At 47.8% G+C, this 19,318-nt stretch overlaps 1 protein-coding gene across 1 annotated transcript in view; it reads right to left on the bottom strand.

Moving 5' to 3' along the window:
• Positions 1–17,642, bottom strand: part of LOC137357427 (zonadhesin-like) — a 95,721-nt gene extending 78,079 nt beyond the window's left edge. The window contains exons 1-7 of the mRNA XM_068023773.1: positions 17,485–17,642; positions 7,825–7,868; positions 6,639–6,800; positions 4,691–4,953; positions 3,731–3,815; positions 1,648–1,800; positions 264–428 (exon numbers count right to left, since the gene is read on the bottom strand). Of these exons, the coding sequence (XP_067879874.1) occupies positions 264–428; positions 1,648–1,800; positions 3,731–3,815; positions 4,691–4,953; positions 6,639–6,800; positions 7,825–7,868; positions 17,485–17,642 (1,030 nt within the window). The remainder of the gene's footprint in view (positions 1–263; positions 429–1,647; positions 1,801–3,730; positions 3,816–4,690; positions 4,954–6,638; positions 6,801–7,824; positions 7,869–17,484) is intronic.
• Positions 17,643–19,318: the final 1,676 nt, after the last annotated feature.

Here is a 19,318-nt window from a genome sequence, read left to right as displayed (position 1 = left end):
AGAGAGAGAGAGAGTGTAAGGGAGGAAGAGAAAGAGAGAGGGGGAGAGAGAGAGTGAGGGAGGGGGAGAGAGCAAGGGAGGAAGAGAGAGAATGATGGAGGGAGAGAGTGAGCGAGAGAGCACAATGAGAGAAAGAGGGGGAGACCGAAATGGGGAGAGATAGGGAGAGGGAGGGAGGTGTGTGAAAGAGCAAGGAAGACCAAGCACCAAGTTGAAGAGCATTGTTAGCCTAAAAGCGACTGGAATGGAAGGTTCCTACTTGCCTTGTTGTTTTGTGTAGACATTAATTGCCATTGTTGTCGCAGTGCCATACAGGTAATAGTAGAAAGTCAGAGAAAGGCACTGGGAGGAGACGACTGCCGGACTCGTCAAATGGAACTTGTGCCCTGGTTTGTTGGACGCTGACTCAAGCAGCATGTAACTCCCAACTGGAAGAGGAGAGATAGGCTTCAGACGATGTCTGCTAAAGGCTTTCACACCTCCGCCTACTAATGATTAGGTGAGTGGGGGGGGGGGGTATTGTGTCTGTGTGTGTGTGTCTGTGTGTGTGTGTGTGTGAGAATGTCTGTGTCTGTGTGTCTGTGTCTGTTTGTCTGTGTGTGAGTGTGTGTGTCTGTGTGTGTGTGTGTCTGTGTCTGTGTGTGTGTGTCTGTTTGTCTGTGTGTGAATGTGTGTGTCTGTGTCTGTTTGTCTGTGTGTGTGTGTCTGTGTCTGTTTGTCTGTGTGTGAGTGTGTGTGTCTGTGTGTGTGTGTGTCTGTGTCTGTTTGTCTGTGTGTGAGTGTGTGTGTCTGTGTCTGTTTGTCTGTGTGTGTCTGTGTCTGTCTGTGTGTGTCTGTGTGTGTCTGTTTGTCTGTGTCTGTTTGTCTGTGTGTGAGTGTGTGTGTGTGTGAATGTCTGTGTCTGTGTGTCTGTGTCTGTTTGTCTGTGTGTGAGTGTGTGTGTCTGTGTGTGTGTGTCTGTATGTATCTGTGTGTCTGTGTCTGTGTGTCTGTGTGTGTGTGTCTGTGTGTGTCTGTGTGTCTGTGTGTCTGTGTGTGTGTGTCTGTGTCTGTGTCTGTGTGTGTATGTGTGTCTGTGTGTGTGTGTGTGTCTGTGTGTGTGTCTGTGTGTGTCTGTGTGTGTGTGTCTGTGTGTGTGTGTGTCTGTGTGTGTGTGTGTGTGTATGTGTGTCTGTGTGTGTGTGTGTGTCTGTGTGTGTCTGTGTGTGTCTGTTTATGTGTGTCTGTGTGTTTATGTGTGTGTGTCTGTGTGTGTGTCTGTGTGTGTCTGTGTGTGTGTGTGTGTCTGTGTGTCTGTGTGTGTCTGTGTGTGTGTCTGTGTGTGTGTGTGTGTGTGTGTGTATGTGTGTCTGTGTGTGTCTGTGTGTGTGTGTATGTGTGTCTGTGTGTGTGTCTGTGTGTGTCTGTGTCTGTGTGTTTATGTGTGTGTGTGTGTGTCTGTGTGTGTGTCTGTGTGTGTGTCTGTGTGTGTGTGTGTGTGTCTGTGTGTGTCTGTATGTGTGTCTGTGTCTGTGTCTGTATCTGTGTCTGTGTCTCTGTGTGTATCTGTGTGTGTGTGTTTCACACATTTCACTGAATTATATATTTGAACCCCTGAAATCTGGGATATCTGCACTCCGAGCATGAATTGAAAACCTGTTTTCTTACAGCCAGGCTTAGAGAAGTCATCATCAGGGCCAGAGTTCTCGTTATCCGTCCTGCCAATCCATTGCTGCCAGCCATAATCATGCTCATCACCTACGTATGTCTCTGAGGTCCATCCACACATACCTCCGTCAAAATCACATCCACGGGTACAAGCTGTGTACAACAGTGATAAACACAGTGTGTCAATGCTGCCTTTGTTGTAACTGGGCCACTACTGCTGCAAGCAACCCAGAAAAATAACCTTAGAGTCACTTCCAGCACAGTTGGAGGCCATTTGACCCATTGACTCCATGCTGGCTCTCCATAGAGCAGCCCAGTCAGTCCCATTCACCCCCTCCCCCACCCCGCTCTATCCCCGTAGCCCTTCACATTTACTTCCTTCAAGTGCCCATCCGATTTCCTCTTCATCGTCTCCGCTCCCACTGCCCTCGTGGGCAACGAGTTACTCGTTGTGTAAAAATGTTCTTCCTCACATCCCCCCCTTGCATCTCTTACCCAAAACCTTCAATCTGTGTCCCCTAGTCCTTGTACCATTAGTTAATGGGAACACTTTTTCCTTGTCCACCTTATCTAAACCTGTCATAATCTTCTACACCCTCTATCAAGTCTTCCCTCAATCTCCTTTGCTCCAAGGGGAACAACCCCAGCTTCTCCAACCTAACCTTGGAGCTAAAATCCCCCCATCCCCAGAACCATCCTGGTAAATCTCCTCCGCACCCTCTCAAGGACCCTCACATCCCTCCCTTCATTGGGATCATGAAAATAAATGTTGGTTAATTTGGGACATAGTGTGGCGAGTGCTTAGGTGGAGAAAAGGTTTTACTTAACGTGCTTGGCGGACTTACAGTGGGACTCCCCCCGCCCCTACTCCTGGGAGAAAGGATACTGCAGAGAGTCCACTGAATGGGACAGCACAGCCCCCAAGGAGAAATTAGGATGTTTTGTATCATCGCGCTCTTCCCTCAGAGAATAGCGTGACAAATTGGCTTGTTGACTTTCTGACAGGCCACAAACTGAACTCTGCTTCATATGACCCGAGCCATCTTTAAACCAACCAATAGGGCGCCTAGTTTGAGACGGCAGAAGGGTTTTAATGGCTGCCACTACCCATGGGATGAGAGGGGGAACCATCAATACCCATCGGGCATGGTATCCCATAACAATCCAGAATTCCGCTCTCCGCTTTCCAGGGGCTGTCTGAAGCAGGGTTCAAACACTCCATCTTCTGACTCGGTGCCGGGAATGCCCAAACGCTGGCTCCAAAACTTAGGTCAACTTATTCTATGTTGTCCAAAACTGAGGCCCAGAAGGCGAGTCAATTTGGAGGGGGGAGGGGGTGGGGCGGGGAGGAGGCTACGACAAAGCCTAATCCCTCCATCCTCAGACAGTGGGGCCTTCTTGCCACCGCGCTGGCGACTACTGTCGGGATTTTCCCCGGGGCGTGCCGGTGAGCGGGGAGGCGATCGGACGAGAAGCCGAGGCCTCACCTCCCCGCCGGAATTTGGATGTGTTGGCAGGGAAAGGGTCTCGGCGGGAAGAAGGGGACGGAAATTAAGGCCAGGGCTGGGAAGTCCTCAGTAGGCCTCACTACCGCCCGGCTGGGCCTTACTGTCTTCCGGGTTGCGTTTTCAAAGCCTGGCCTTTCAAACCACTCCGAGTTGGGGACGACCCAAGATGTTGTCAGACCCCAGAGAGCCCCTGTAATATGGACATGGACTGAGAGAGCACCCCAACGGTCCCCCGAAACTACCCAACAAAAAAACCCCCAAGGCAGATAGCAACAGAAATAATTTCTTGTTAAATCAATATATACAGATGTCTAATGAACTTGAAGTCCCCCCCCCGCCGTCTGTCGTCTCCTTGCAGATACAGATTGTCCAGCTGCAAAGTGAGGAAATTGGGATTGATTTTCCAATCGTTGCCCGAGTGTGAAACTGGCACAGTGGATCGACCAATTGTAAGTTTAATAAACGCAAGAATTGGGTGCAGTTGCTACAAGTGACCAATTATCAAATTGGAAAATCTACCCCAGTGTTCCACCCTCGACGTTACCACCCTTAATCTAGGCTTCACTTTCACTCACAGAAGCAAGGCCCCGTCGTTACAGCAATGTTGTCCAGCGCCATGTACGAAGATTGACTTTGCCCTTTCAGCGCCTCAAAAATAACCTGTCGGCAAAAAAAGAGAAAGAATCCACAGCGGTCATTGACGGCTCACAGAAGGGAGTGACCTGTCGGGCACGGGTGGTATCTAGAGGAAGGGGTTGTTAGACACCCCCACAGCCAGGCAATCTGAGCCCCAGTCGAGGAGGGTGCCCGCCAGCGCTGGAGAGGGGCGTCCAAACCTGCTACCTGGGGCAAAAAGATGGCATCAGTCTCCCCTTATCAAAACCCACCTGATGCCCCCCTTCCATTCCACTCCTGAGTGAGATGATGTTGAAATCATGGTTGACGTCAGGTTGGTGACGGAGATCAGACTAATGACTCAAATCCCCCTCCCCCACGCCCATAGTTGCAAAACTGAAAGCTGCCATTCAAAACTCAAGTGGGTTCAGTAATATCCTCCAGGGAGAGGAACAGAGGCCCTGTCTTCCCTCTCAGGTGGGTATAAAAGATCAAATGGTATTATTTAGAGAAACCCTGGAATTCTCCCCAGTGCCCCAGCCAAAATCTACCCCTCACCCAACACCTAAAACCGATTGTCTGGTCATTGTCGCTTCGCTGTTGATGGGATCTTGCTGTGCGCAAAATGGCTGCCACGTTTCCCCCGCATGACTGCACTTCAGCAAGTGTTTTGTTGGCCGCGAAGTGCCGTGGGACGCCCTGAGGTGGTAGAAGACGCTATATAAATGCAGTTTCTCTCTTTCCTCCGACTGACGTCTGGGCAGTGAATTGGTCGGCGGTGGGTGTGGAGGAGGAGAGGAAGGGGGAGATTTGGGCGGGGGGGGGGGTGGCGCGGGGGGGTAGGAGGGTGGGGGATAAGCAGGAAACGGGGCCAGATTGGCAGAGGTTCAAAGATCCGCGGGAACTAAGTGGCTGCTCACCCGAATGCTTCTCGCCGCCTGCCCTGGGATGGTCATGGCCCCCGATAGCCAGGCGTGGCTCTGAGGCATTGTCCGGTTCCACATCAGAATCTCGTTCGGACCGTCCCTCACCAGGACTCTGAGTGTCGCCTTATGATCGAGCGAGCTGTACATGTAATATGAAAACTCGACACACACATTGCTGCTGACTTTCAAAGGCTGGCTTTCCAGACGGACAGTCTCCTTTGGGAGAAGGTTACTGGCTTCCGGGTAGATGTAGTAGCCTGTTTGAGAGACAAGATAAGAACGGAATAGGACATTGCACTCAGGCAGTCATTGAAATAAAAATCTAGAGTCCATTTCTGGAGGAACAGATTTGAAAAGCACGGAATTCAAGTTTATATGGAACCTTGTTTAGAGAACACTTGAAGTATATTAACACAAGATGTACAGTGCAGAAGCAGGCCATTCGGCCCATCTGCTCTGTGCTGGTGTTTATGCTCCAGACGGGCCTCCTCCTACCCCTACTTCATCTCACCCTATCAGCATATCCTTCTATTTCTTTCTTTCCCCCTCATGTGTTTATCCAGCTTCCCCTTAAATGTATCAACACTATTCGCCTCAACCACTCCCTGTGGTAGCGCGTGCGGGAGGAGGCTCGTGTGGAGCACAAACACCAGCACGGAGCAGATGGGCCGAACGGCCTGTTCCTGTGCTGTGGATTCTATGTACTGGGGGAATTTTCAACCGCCGACCGCCCATTTCTCCCCTGAAACACTGGTGTGTGACGCAGGAAAGTCTAGGGGGCACGTTGGACACCCACTGGCCCATCTGATACAATTTTCAGGCAGACAGCTGAACGGAAGCCCATCATTCGTGCCCAAAAGAGGCGGGAGGGTGTTTCAATATGCAAATCAGACAGCAGTTGTGGGACCCTCATGGAAATCTTTATCTACCAATGGGTGAGTGCAAGCCCACATGTTGGTCCCCCTTGTCTCACTTGTTCAGTGGCCTAACTAGTGGTCCTTAAAGGGACTGACCACTGGCGACCCATTAGGTAAAGGTAGGTTATTCGGGAATTTTTTTTAATGATTTTTTTTTGGGAATATTGGAAGAGGAGGAGGCCATTCAGCCCCTCAAGCCTGCTCCACCATTCCATCAGATCATGGCTGATCTGTACCTCAACTCAACTTAGCCGTCTTTGCTCCATATCCCTTGATACCCTGACCCAATAAAAGTCTATCCATCTCAGTCCTAATAGATCTAATTGACCCCTTAGTATCTGCATGTTTAGGGAGAAGAATGTTTCAGATTTCCACTACCCTTTGTGTGAAGAAGTGCTTCCTGACATCACCCATGAATGGTCTGGCTCCAATTTCAAGGTTCTGCCCCCCGCTAGTCCTGGACTCTGCCCCACTCCCCTAGTTTCTCTCTGTTGACCCAACTGAATCCTTTGAACATTTTCAACACCTCAATCAGAGCACTTATTAGCCTTCTAAACTCGAGGCAATAGAAGCCTGGTCTATGCAACCTGTCCTCGTAATTTAACCCTTTAGCCCCAGGATCATTCTGGTGAATCTGTGCTGCACACCCTGCAAGGCCAATATACCCTTCCTGAGGGGCAGTGCCCAGGACTGAACGCTGTTACTCCAGTTAGGGGCTAACCACAGCTCTGTACAGCTATATAACCAGGAGATTTAGTCAGGCCAGCACCTTCTCGACCCTTTGTTCCCCTCGCTGCTCCCAACATGCCAGCTCCACGCAGAGGTCCGCTGGTTTTGTGCCACACGTACATTTTGGCGACCGCAGCTGGGCTCAGTCGGATTGAAATCAGGTCCGGCCGACCACGAGCGTGGGTGAAGAGCAGCAGGGCGGCTTCAACATTGACTCCTGATATCTGGGCGGAAGGCAAGAAATGCACCCCTCCCCCACCCCATCCCCTGCTTCGCCGCCCCTACCAGGTTCCTACCTTTCCTGTTCTGCTTCTCCCATGGTGCAGGGTGGTCTGTCGATGGCTTGATTTGGTCCGATCCTTTGGTGCGGCTCCAGTCTCCATTATCGGTGCCCGTCGGTTGAACCCAGTCACAGTAGGGCACTGCGTCATCATTAAAGTCACAGCGCACGATGTAATCTACAGACGGAAAGCAACATTCACCTCAAAGCAAGAACACGGGCCAGGTCAGTTCATGTCAAACAGGTCTTTACACATTGATGGTGTTGGAGGGGAGTGGAAAGCAGGGTAGGGACCCATAACCAGGAAGGAGGAGCCTGCATTTTGATAGCACCTTTCACAACCTTAGGACGTCCCAAAGCGCTTCAGAGCCCAATAAAGTGCTTCTCAAGTGTGGCCACTGTTGCATTGTAGAAACATGGCAGCCAATTTGTGCACAGCAAGATCCCACAAACAGCAGCGAGATAAATGACCAGATCAATGGTTTTAGGTGTTGGGTTGCAGGATAAATATTGGCCCCGGGACACTGGGGAGAACTCCCCGGTTCCTCTTCCAATAGCGGCCGTGGGATCTTTTACATCCACCCAAGAGGGCAGACGGGGCCTCGGTTTAAGGTCTCATTCTGAGCAATGGCACCTCCGACAGCACAGCATTCCCTCAGTACTGTCAGTGTCGGCCTGAACTGTGTTCTCAAGTCCCTGGAATAGGACTTGAACCCACGACCCTTCTGACTCAGAGGCAAGAGAGTGCCATTTGTGGTGCCAGTGGAGTTATCTGCGGAGGGCGAGGGCCCCGGAGACCGCAGACAGTATAGTTCATTGAAGGAGATGATAAGAGGTCGAAAAGGGTCAGACTGGGCCCTAAAAACTGAGAGATGGCGCAACTGTCTTTTCTTATTGACCGTTTTCCGCTAGTTTTCCCTTCCCTATTGCCATTGGTAATTCCTTGCTGGGGTGTGGTTCCATGAGCCCCTGCTATCCTTGCTGGAGTGGGCACTTTCCATGTGCTAGTCTCGGGCAGTTATTCAACCAAAGGAGGCATCACAGCCAGGCCTGATTCCAGTACCCAGGATATTAGACTACTCTGTTCCCTTCACCGACGCTGCCTGACCAGTTGATTGTGCTTTCGTTTCTGTCTGGTCAGGAGCTGGTGTGTTTTAGTTCTGATGGGACGTTCCCTGTGTAGATTGTATAATAGACTGTACCTTTCACTGGGCTGTCAGCGTAGCAATCCAGGAGTCGCGAGGGTCTGGGTAAAAACAGAAGGTCGAAATCAGATTATTCTTAAAGCCCCAGAGGATACAGCAAAAACCTCATCGACAACAGCATAAACGGCGTCAAAAGAACATCCCAGCTATGAGGGACACCTGAAGATAAGGAGGAGCTTTCATTTGTATGGCACCCACCCACATCCTCAGGGGCTCCCAAAATGGGTATCTGGCTCGATACACCAACAACAACTTGCCTTTATAAATCGCCTTGACATTGTTAAAGGACCCCAGGCACTTCATAGGAGCACCATCAAACAGAATTTTGACACCACAAAAGGAGATACGAGGACAAGTGCTTGGTCAAGGAGGTAGGTTTTAAAGGGGCATCTTGAGGAAGGAGAGAGGCGGAGAGGTTTAGGGAGGAGGAATTCCAGAGCTTAGGGCCCAGGCGGTGGAAGGCACGGCCAACGATGGTTGAAATCGGGGATGCGCCGGAGGCTCGAGTTGGAGGAGCAGAGAGATCTCGCAGGGTTGTGGGGCTGGAGGAGGTTACAGGAACTGGGGGGCGGGGGGAAGGTGTTGAGATGAGAATTTTAAATTTGCTCCATTCCTGGGTGGGGCAACAATGCAGAGGGTGATAGGTGAACAGGACTTGGTGCAAGTTAGGGATATGGATAGCAGAGCTTTGTATGATTGCAAGACCAGAACAAAGCTATACGGTCAAGACAAGACCAGAACATACCCTTAAAAGGCAAAAACTCTATGTGCGTGGTTAAATGACCATGGCCAATAAATGCAGTAAGAGTCATTATCAAGCTAAGAGAAAGGGAGTGGTGCAGGGCGATATGGACCCATTAGAGACAGACACAAGTCATAATGCAATCAACAATAAGGAAGTGGCAACCTTGTTAAATGAATATTTTGCATTCATCTTCATAGTAGGGGAAAAGGATAACCAGTGATACAAGGAGAAACCAAAAATAAATCAATGGGTTGGGGGAGAATCTTATAGGATTTAATGTAAATTTTTTTTTAAATGGAGAAAATAGCGGGACTTAAGATAGATAATTCTCCAGGTCCTGATGCTTACCACGCCAAGGTATTAAAAGAAGTAGGTAAGGAAACTGCAGAAGCATTAGACATAATCTTCCAACGCCCTCAATCAGGAATTGGGGATTGGACAATTGCAAATGTCAGCCCGATATTTAAGAAGGAAGGTAAGTACAGACATGTCAGCCTAACATCAGTTGTGGGGAAGCTACGAGAATCTCTCATTAGGGACAGAGTGACCACACACTTGGACAAGTGTGAGCTCATCAGGGAGAGGCTGCACAGATTTATGAAGGGTAAGTCATGTCTGACTAATCCAGATGAAATTTTTGAGAAGGCTGGTAACACGATAGGTAAAGGCATGTCTATGAATGTTATCTCGAGGGAACTGCAGAACACCCATGTTAAAGTTTTGCACAAGGGATAATTATCAAAGTGTATGATGAAAGTGCAATTGGAGACAATCTTGCGTCATGAATTGGAATTTGGTTGGTAGATAGGAGACAGTGGGGTAAAATGGATATACTGTAATTGCAAGGATGTGACCGGTGGATCTGTACTGAGGCCTCAGCTTTTCACCATATTTATCAATGGATGAGGGAACAGAGAGTTGTGGATCCAAGTTTGCAGATAAAATAATAAAAGGATTCATTGGGTTGATGCAGAGAAACCTTTTCCCCATCATTAGGGCGGCACAGTGGCGCAGTGGTTAGCACCGCAGCCTCACAGCTCCAGGGACCCGGGTTCGATTCCGGGTACTGTCTGTGTGGAGTTTGCAAGTTCTCCCTGTGTCTGCGTGGGTTTTCTCCGGGTGCTCCGGTTTCCTCCCACAAGCCAAAGACTTGCAGGTTGATAGGTAAATTGGCCATTATAAATTGTCACTAGTATAGGTAGGTGGTAGGGAAAATATAGGGACAGGTGGGGATGTTTGGTAGGAATATGGGATTAGTGTAGGATTAGTATAAATGGGTGGTTGATGTTCGGCACAGACTCGGTGGGCCGAAGGGCCTGTTTCAGTGCTGTATCTCTAATCTAATCTAATCATTTCATTGCTCTCAGAGAATATAACAGCATATTTTCAGAAGCCTTAAATTAGACAAATATTCAGCTGTTAAGGATTAAACAGCAGTCTGTGAATTTGTGCCCAGTTTTCATTGCGTTTGTCTCTCCTGTCTTTCCCCTTCATGTCTCTATTTTCATGGTTGTCATTGATGACAAAGGGGCTGATTTCACAATTAATGAGGGGCAAGCATTGAAGAATTTACTGCTGGAAATAGCCAAGTTACACCATGTTTTATGAGCAGGACCTTTGTAAATGATACTAATGGTAATGGCAAACAGTCAGAGAGAGATACAGCACTGAAACAGGCCCTTCGGCCCACTGAGTCTGTGCCGACCATCAACCACCCATTTATACTAATCCCCATATTCCCTAACACATCCCCACCTTCCCTGAATTCTCCTACCACCTACCTACACTAAGGGCAATTTACAATGGCCAATTTACCTATCAACCTGTAAGTTTTAGCTGTGGGAGGAAACCAGAGCACCTGGTAGAAACCCACACAGTCACAGGGAGAACTTGCAAACTCCACGCAGACAGTACCCAGAACTGAACCCAGGTCACTGGAGCTGTGAGGTTGCAGTGCTAACCACTGTGCCGCCTAGTCAGTGCCATTTTCCCGGTGTAGTTGGCTATCGATGATAAGCAAAGTCTCCGGTGGGGACTGTACCATTGAATTATCACAGTGCACTCCAACTCTGTCTGCTGTGCTTGAGGTCATGAAGTGGTTGGCTCCTGACCACTCGGATCAAAGTCTTAGCATCCGAGATTCAAAAATAGCCCCTTTACTCTGTGAAACACGGACTACCTCATCGTCCTTTAATCAACACTTTGAAATGTGATGTCAAAATGCCAGCCATTTCTTCTGACTCAGAGGCAGGAATTTACAAGAACTTGCTAACCTATGTGTGTGCCTCAGTGGCAGTAAGGACCCCGTACGTGACCTAACGCAGCAATTTGGCTTTATGGCTATAAAGATAATTGCATTTGCATACGTAAGCTTTAGCAGTGCTATCATTGTTGCTATAAAACAGTCTATCATCGAAGTCATCATGAATACTGCCACGGCAATATATGTATATACATGTGAGGTTAAATACTCTCCACTTGCCTGGATGGGTGCAGCTCCAACAACACTCAAGATCAAAGCAGCCTGCTTGATTAACACCCCATCCACCACCTTAAACATTCACTCACTCCACCACCGACACACAGTGGCAGCAGTGTGTACCATCTACAAGATGCACTGCAGCAACGCGCCAATGTTCCTTTGACAACATCTTCCAAACCCGCAACCTCTACCACCTAGAAGAACAAGGGCAGCAGATGCATGGGAACACCACCACCTCCAGGTTCCCCTGCAAGCCATGCACCATCCCGATATTTTCTTCATGGTGGTTGGATTAAAATCCTGGAATTCACTCCCCAACAGCACGGTGGGTATACCTACACCACACGGAGTGCAGCGGTTCAAGAAGGCAGCTCACCACCACCTACTCGAGGACAATTAGGGATGGGCAATAAATGCTGGCCTTGCCAGCGACGCCCACATCCCATGAATGAATTTTAGGGATGGGTAATAAATGCCAACAATGCCAACATCCCGAGAGCAAGTGAAAAAAGAACAAACACCCTTCTGTACCTTTCAACAGTAAAACTTGTCCAATCTACAAAGAAGATCTGATGGTGAGGTTCCCTCTTTAAAGAGGGTTCTGAAGGGGTCTAAGTATCCCGTAGACTATAGTTCCAGTAGGGAACCACACAGGAAGATGTAAGGACACAACACTGTAGAGCCAGATCTCTGATCTATATAAACATAGAAAATAGGAGCAGGAGTAGGCCATTCGGCCCTTCGAGCCTGCTCTGCCATTCATTATGACCATGGCTGATCATCCAACTCAGTAACCTGTTCCCGCTTTCCTCTCATATCCTTTGATCCCTTTCACCCCAAGAGCTATATCTAACTCCTTCTTGAAAACATACAATGTTTTGGCCTCAACTGCTTTCTGTGGTAGCGAATTCCACAGGCTCACCACTCTCTGGGTGAAGTAATTTCTCCTCATCTCAGTCCTGAAAGGTTTACCCCGTATCCTTAGATGATGACCCCTGGTTCTGGACTCCCCCACCATCGGGAACATCCTTCCTGCATCTACCCTGTCAAGTCCTGTTAGAATTTTATTGGTTTCTATGAGATTCCCCCCTCACTCTTCTGAACTCCAGCCAATATAATCCTAACCGACTCAATCTCTCCTCATACGTCAGTCCCGCCATCCAAGGAATCAGTCTGGTAAACCTTCGCTGCACTCCCTCTATAGCAAGAACATCCTTCCTCAGATAAGGAGACCTAACTGCACACACTATTCCAGGTGTGGCCTCACGAAGGCCCTGTATAATTGCTGCAAGACAGCTCCTGTACTTGAATCCTCTCGCTATGAAGGCCTTTTTTATCCACCTGTTGCACCTACAAGCTTACCTTCAGCGAATGGTGTACGAGAACACCCAGGTTTCGTTGCATATTCCCCTCTCTCAGTTTATAGCCATTCAGATAATAATCTGCCTTCCTGTTTTTGCTACCAAAGTGGATAACCTCACATTTATCCACATTATACTGCATCTGCCATTCACTCAACTTGTCCAAATCACCCTAAAGCTTCTCTGCATCCTCCTCACAACTCCCCCTCCCACCCAGTTTGTGTTATCTGCAAATTTGGAGATATTACATTTAGTTCCCTCATCTAAATCATTAATATATATTGTGAATAGCTGGGGTCCTAGCACCGATCCCTGAGGTTCCCCACTAGTCACTGCCTGCCATTCAGAAAAAGACTCGTTTATTCCTACGCTTTGTTTCCTGTCTGCCAATGAATTTTCTATCCATCGCAATACACTACCCCCAATTCCATGTGCTTTAATTTGACATGCTAATCTCTTATGCGGGACTTTGTCGAAAGCCTTCCCAAAGTCCAAATAAACCACATCCACTGGCTCCCCCTCATCAACTCTACTAGTTACATCCTTGAAGAATTCTAGTAGATTTGTCAAGCATGATTTCCCTTTTGTAAATTCATGCTGACTCTGCCTGATTCTATCACTGTTCTCCAAGTGCTCTGCTATAAAATCTTTGATAATGGACTCTAGAATTTTCCCCACTACTGACGTTAGGCTGACTGGTCTATAATTCCCTGTTTTCTCTCTACCTCCCTTTTTAAATAATGGGGTTACATTAGCTACCCTCCATTCTGTAGGAACTGTTCCAGAGTCTATATAATCTTGGAAGATGACCACCAATGCATCCACTATTTCGAGGGCCACTTCCTTAAGTACTCTGGGATGTAGATTATCAGGCCCTGGGGATTTATCGGCCTTCAATCCCATCAATTTCCTTAACGCCATTTCTCTAGTAATACTGATTTCCTTCAGTTCCTCCCTCCACTAAACCCTGTGTTCCCCAACATTTCCGGTATGATATTTGTGTCCTCCTTTGTGAAGACAGAACCAAAGTATGCATTTAGTTAGTCAGCCATTTCTTTGTTCCCCATAATAAATTCCCCTGTTTATGACTGTAAGACATTTGTCTTCACCAATCTTGTTCTCTTCACATACCTATAGAAACTTTTACAGTCAGTTTTTATGTTCCCCGCAAGCTTGCTCTTGTACTCTATTCTCCACTTCTTAATCAATCCCTTGGTCTTCCTTTGCTGAATTCTAAACTGCTCCCAATCCTCAGGTCTGTTATTTTTTCTGGCAAATTTGTATGCCTCTTCCTTGGATCTGATGCTATCTCTAATTTCCCTGGTAAGCCATGGTTTGACTACCTTTCCCGTTTTACTTTTGCGCCAGACAGGAATAAACAAATTTTGCAGTTCATCCATGCTCTCTTTGAATGTTTGCCATTGCCTATCCACCGTCATCCCTTTAAGTAACATATCCTAATCCATCATAGCCAACTCACGCCTCAATCCTTCATAGTTTCCTTTATTAAGATTCAGGACCCTAGTATCAGAATCAACTACGTCACTCTCCAACTTGATGAAGAATTCTATCATATTATGGTTGCTCATCCCCAAGGGGTCTCGCACAACTAGATTGTCAATTATTCATCTCTGATTACACAATACCCAGTCTAGGATGGCCTGTTCTCTAGTTGGTTCTTCAATGTAGTGGTCCAGAAAACCATCCCGTATACACTCCAAGAATTCCTCCTCTACGGTATTGTGACTGATTTGATTTGCCCAATCTACATGCAGATGAAAGTCACCCATAATTACAGATGTTTCTTTATCGCATGTGTCTCTAATTTCCTGTTTAATGCCAACATCACCACTAAAGTTTGGGGGTCTATATACAACCCCCACTAACGTTTTTTGCCCCTTAGTGTTTCTCAGCTCTACCCATACAGATTCCACATTGTCAGAGCTAATATCTTTCCTCACTATTGTGTTAATTTCCTCTTTAACCAGAAATGCAACTCCACCGCCTTTTGATTTTTTTCTGTCCTTCCTAAATACTGAATACCCCTGGATGTTCATTTCCCATCCCTGGCACTGGTAGTAATCCTGAGATCAGTACCTTTGCGGCCCTACTTTTCAACTTACTTCCTAACTCCCTATATTCTGCTTTTAAGACCTCTTTTTTTTTTTACCTATGTCGTTTGTACCAATGTGTACCACGACCACTGGCTGTTCACCCTCCCCCTTCAGAATGTCCCGTAACCGCTCTGAGACATCCTGGACCCTAGCACCAGGGAGGCAACATACCATTCTGGAGTCTCTTTTGCGGCCACAGAAACGCCTATCTATTCCCCTTACAATTGAATCCCCTATAACTATTACATTCCCACACTTTTTACTCCTCCTCTATGCAGCAGAGCCAACCGTGGTGCAACGAATTGGGCTGTTGCTGCTTTCCCCTGAGAGGCCATTCCCCCCAACAGTTTCCAAAGCAGTATATCTGTTTTTCAGGGGAATAGCCACAGGAGATTCCTGCACTGCCTGCCTAGTCCTCTTGCTCTGCCTGGTGGTCACCCATTCCCTTCCTGCTTGTGGAGTCTGAGCCTGCGGTGTGACCACCTCTCTACGTGCTATCCACGATACTCTCCGCCTCGCGGATGCTCCACAGTGTCCCTAGCTGCCACTGCAGCTCTGAAACCTGGGCTTCCAGGAGCTGCAGCTGGAGGGACTTCCTGCACACATGCTGGTCCCGGGCACTGGAATTGTTCCCGGCTTCCCTCATAGAGCACGAGGAGCACACCACGGCTTTGAGCTCTCCTGCCATGACTTACCCCTTTAAATTAAACCTTTTGGAAGATGCTTAATATCAAATAATATCAATTACTCTAGGACCCTTCTTCCCTGATCCTTGTTACTGCAGAACTCCCTAAAAAACACTACTTACTATATATGAAAATAAACTGTAGACCTTTCTTACCTTAGTCACTAAGTCAGCTATTTAGAGCTATTCTCTAACAGCAGTTACTCACCAACCAATCACCTTCCAGTTTTCCTCTGATGTCACTTTTTTCAAAACTCCACTCCCTGTGCTGGTCTCACTCAGTCTCGCTCCTTCCCGCTGCCGCTGCACTTTTAAACTGTGCTGGTCTCATTCAATCTCACTCCTTCCTGCTGCCGCTGCACTTTTAAACTGTGCTGGTCTCACTCAGTCTCACTCCTTCCCACTGCCGCTGCACTTTTAAACTGTGCTGGTCTCACTCAATCTCACTCTTTCCTGCTGCCGCTGCACTTTTAAACTGTGCCAGTCTCACTCAGTCTCACTCCTTCCCACTGCCCCTGCACTTTTAAACTGTGCTCGTCTCACTCAGTCTCGCTCCTTCCCGCTGCCACTGCTCTTTTAAACTGTGCCGGTCTCACTCAGTCTCACTCCTTCCCGCTGCCCCTGCACTTTTAAACTGTGCCGGTCTCACTCAGTCTCACTCCTTCCCGCTGCCCCTGCACTTTTAAACTGTGCCGGTCTCACTCAGTCTCACTCCTTCCTGCTGCCCCTGCACTTTTAAACTGTGCCGGTCTCACGTAATCTCACTCCTTCCTGCTGCCGCTGCACTTTTAAACTGTGCCGGTCTCACTCCTTCCTGTTGCCCCTGCACTTTTAAACTGTGCCGGTCTCACTCAGTCTCACTCCTTCCCGCTGCCGCTGCTCTTTTAAGCTGTGCTGGTCCCACTCCCATGCTCCCTTTGAGATGAATCCCCACAATTTACCCTGTAGAGTCTTTGCATTGATGAGGACATTCATTCTGAGAGAGGCGAACAGTATGGATTGATTTAAGTGGAAGCTAGATAGGTAGACGAGGAGGAAAGGAACAGAAGGACATGCTGATAAGGTATACTGAAGTAGGGTGGGAGGAGGCTCGTGAGGTGTAAATGCCAATATAGACCTCTCGGGTCGAATAGCCTACTTCTTGTGCTGTAGACGCGATATAACTCAGCAAGCTTGTGCCAGACTGCCCTGCAAGTAAACTTGTGTGTGAGCTGCTCCCCTCACACAAATGTACACGTTCACCACTCTCTGATCAGGTACATTCGGGACAGAGTCAATTCATTAGCACTTGTCACACACAGCTAAACAACACACACACACATCTCATGCTGTGGGATAACATTCTAAGTCTTATAGCCAGTGCCCCAGTTTTCACCCACTGCTACCAGCGCCACTGACGGGCCTGTGCCCTCCCGCACCTCACCTGGATGGCGAGCAGGGGAGTTCTCTTGGTGCCCTGGGAAAGCATTCCCCTCTCAAACCTCCGGTCCAAAAGCATATAAAGCAATCATTCACCTTAATGCTGCCCGTGGGATCTTGCAGTGCATAGATTGGCAACCGCACATGCCTTTGTAATAAAATTTGTTGTGTTGAAGTGCTCTGTATCACTTTGAAATGACAAAATGATATAAGACGTGCACATTATTCAAACTGAAAACCCCTCTGTGATGTTGGCAGATAAATCTTGGTGACATTAGGGGGGAAAATCTTTAGGGCATTCCTCTCTCTGGCATTCCAGTGATGATATTTTGCCCGTGTTACAACAGCCAATGTATCGCTACCGTTCCTTCACTGTCGATGGGTCAAAGTTCTGGATCTCCCCACCTTAGCAGCACTGTGGGTGTACCTTCACCGCACGGACTGCAGCAGTTCAAGAAGGCGGCTCACCACCACCTTCTCAAGTATGTGGGGTAATAAAATGCCGACTTTGCCAGCGACACCCACGTCCCCAGATTTCTTTATTTTGAAAAGAAAACTGGCAGAGAGAAGTCTTGGTCTTGCTAAAATCTCAGATTAGCAATGACTTAACTGTGCCTGATAGGAAACGTCCCCAGTGAGGACGCCGCAGGCAGCCCAAGGGGTTAGTGAAGAAGGAGGTCGGTTGAGAGGCCGCCACTGCTCGCTGGGCGCGCATGGGAACGGAGGATCGGGCGGGAATCGGCAAGCCAGCCGAGGAGGAAAAAAAAAAACATTCAACCAAAATCTCAAGCAGAACGTCACTTATTATCTGACAAATTAAGAAGAAACCCCAGTCGGTTGTGAATACTCACTTTGCGCTTCTGAAGCCCCCTGCGAAGAGAATTAAAATCTTCAAGAAGTGGAATTTGTGATGGCCCATGTCTGTGGCCGTGATCATGGCCAGTGACTGACTGACAGGAGCTGAGGGCCACCCGTTAGATTTAAATCTATCATCAAAGGCGGGGCCCATCGCTTTTAATTACCTCTTGATATCATTTTATTGCATGATAACAGTAAACACTATCAGAAGCAAAAGAGCATGAATCACAGCAGGGGACTAGTTAACACCATTGCAGATACTGAATGACCAAAGGTCATTGGCTAAATTTTTGCTGGTTTCCTCCTTGGAATCCGCCCAATTTTCGGGAGGCTCTGGAATTTAAACTGGAGGAAGATGGAGGGGGTGTGCGGAGGAGAGGCCGACGGCCAAATACCAGCCCTCTCCCCTCAAAAAAAAGCCAACCTTTAATGTTTTCCACCATCCCCACTGGGAATCCACATTAGCTGTTGGCGCAAGCTGGCTCTGGCAGAACTCCCGGACTGCAGGTTGTTTCACATTTTCTCCCCACGTTTATCGAAGAGTTGGTAGAACCGCGCACAACAGAAGGAGGCCATTCGGCCCATCATGCCTATGCCAGCTCTTTTAAAGAGCTATCCAATTATTCCCACTTTCCACTCGCCCCCCCCCACCCCCCCAACCCCCGGCTCTTTCCCCTACAGCCCTGCAATTTTTTTTTCCTTTTCAAGTATTTCTCCAATTCCGCTTTTGAAAGTTACTATTGAATCTGCTTCCTTTCAGGCAGCGCGTTCCAGATCACAATGACACACTGCTGCACAAAAACATTTCTCGTCATCTCCTCCTAGTGCCAATTATCATAATCTAATTACTTTAAATCTGTATCGTCTGGTTACTGACCCTCCCATCAGTGGAAATTGTTTCCCCTTATTTACTTTATCAAAACCCCATCAGCATTTTGAACTCCTCGATTAAATCTCCCCTTAACCTTCTCTGTTCTAAGGAGAACAATCCCAGCTTCTCCAGTCTCTCCACATTAACTCAAGACCCTCATTAAAACTTTAAAAAAATTCAGACTTAAAATTATTAATTAAGAGTTTGTGGAGTTTCTTGAGATCATAAGAACATGAGAAACAGGAGCAGGTGGAGGCCGTTCAGCCCCTCATTCCTGCCCCGCCATTCAATAAGATCATGGCTGATCCGATTGTGTCCTTAACTCCACTTTCCTGCCTGCCGCCCATAACCCTTGACTCCCTTATAGGTCAAAAATCAGCCTTGAATATATTCAATGACTCTGCCGTCACTCCTCTTTGGGGTAGAGAATTCCAAAGATTAACGACCCTCTGAGAGAAAAATTCCTTCTCATCTCTGTCTTAAATGGGAGACTCCTTATTCTGAAACTGTGCCCTCTAGTTCTAGATTCCCCCATGAGGGGTAACATCCTCTCAGCATCTACCCCACCAAGCCCCCTCGGAATCTTGTTTGTTTCAATAAAATCACCTCTCATTATTCTAAACTCCAATGAGTATAGGCCCGACCTGCTCAACCATTCATCACAAGACAACCTCTTCATCCCAGGAATTAGCCTAGTGAAACTTCACTGACCTGCCTCCAATGCAAGTACATCCCTCCTTAAATAAGGAGACCAAAATTGTACGCAGTACGCTAGGTGCGGTCTCACCAACATCCTATAAGGTTGCAGCAAGATGGTTGATCAGCATCCTAACTCTATCCAGCCGCCTAATTCCATAATCCCTTAATACCCTTGATTAGCAAAGATCTATCTATCACAGTTTTAGAATTATTAATTAAGAATTTGTGGAGTTTCTTGGACAATTTTTTTATGTTTT

Source organism: Heterodontus francisci, chromosome 48 (assembly GCF_036365525.1).
Source record: "Heterodontus francisci isolate sHetFra1 chromosome 48, sHetFra1.hap1, whole genome shotgun sequence".
Classification (NCBI taxonomy): Eukaryota; Metazoa; Chordata; class Chondrichthyes; order Heterodontiformes; family Heterodontidae; genus Heterodontus; species Heterodontus francisci.
This window is presented reverse-complemented; position numbering and strand designations above follow the sequence as displayed.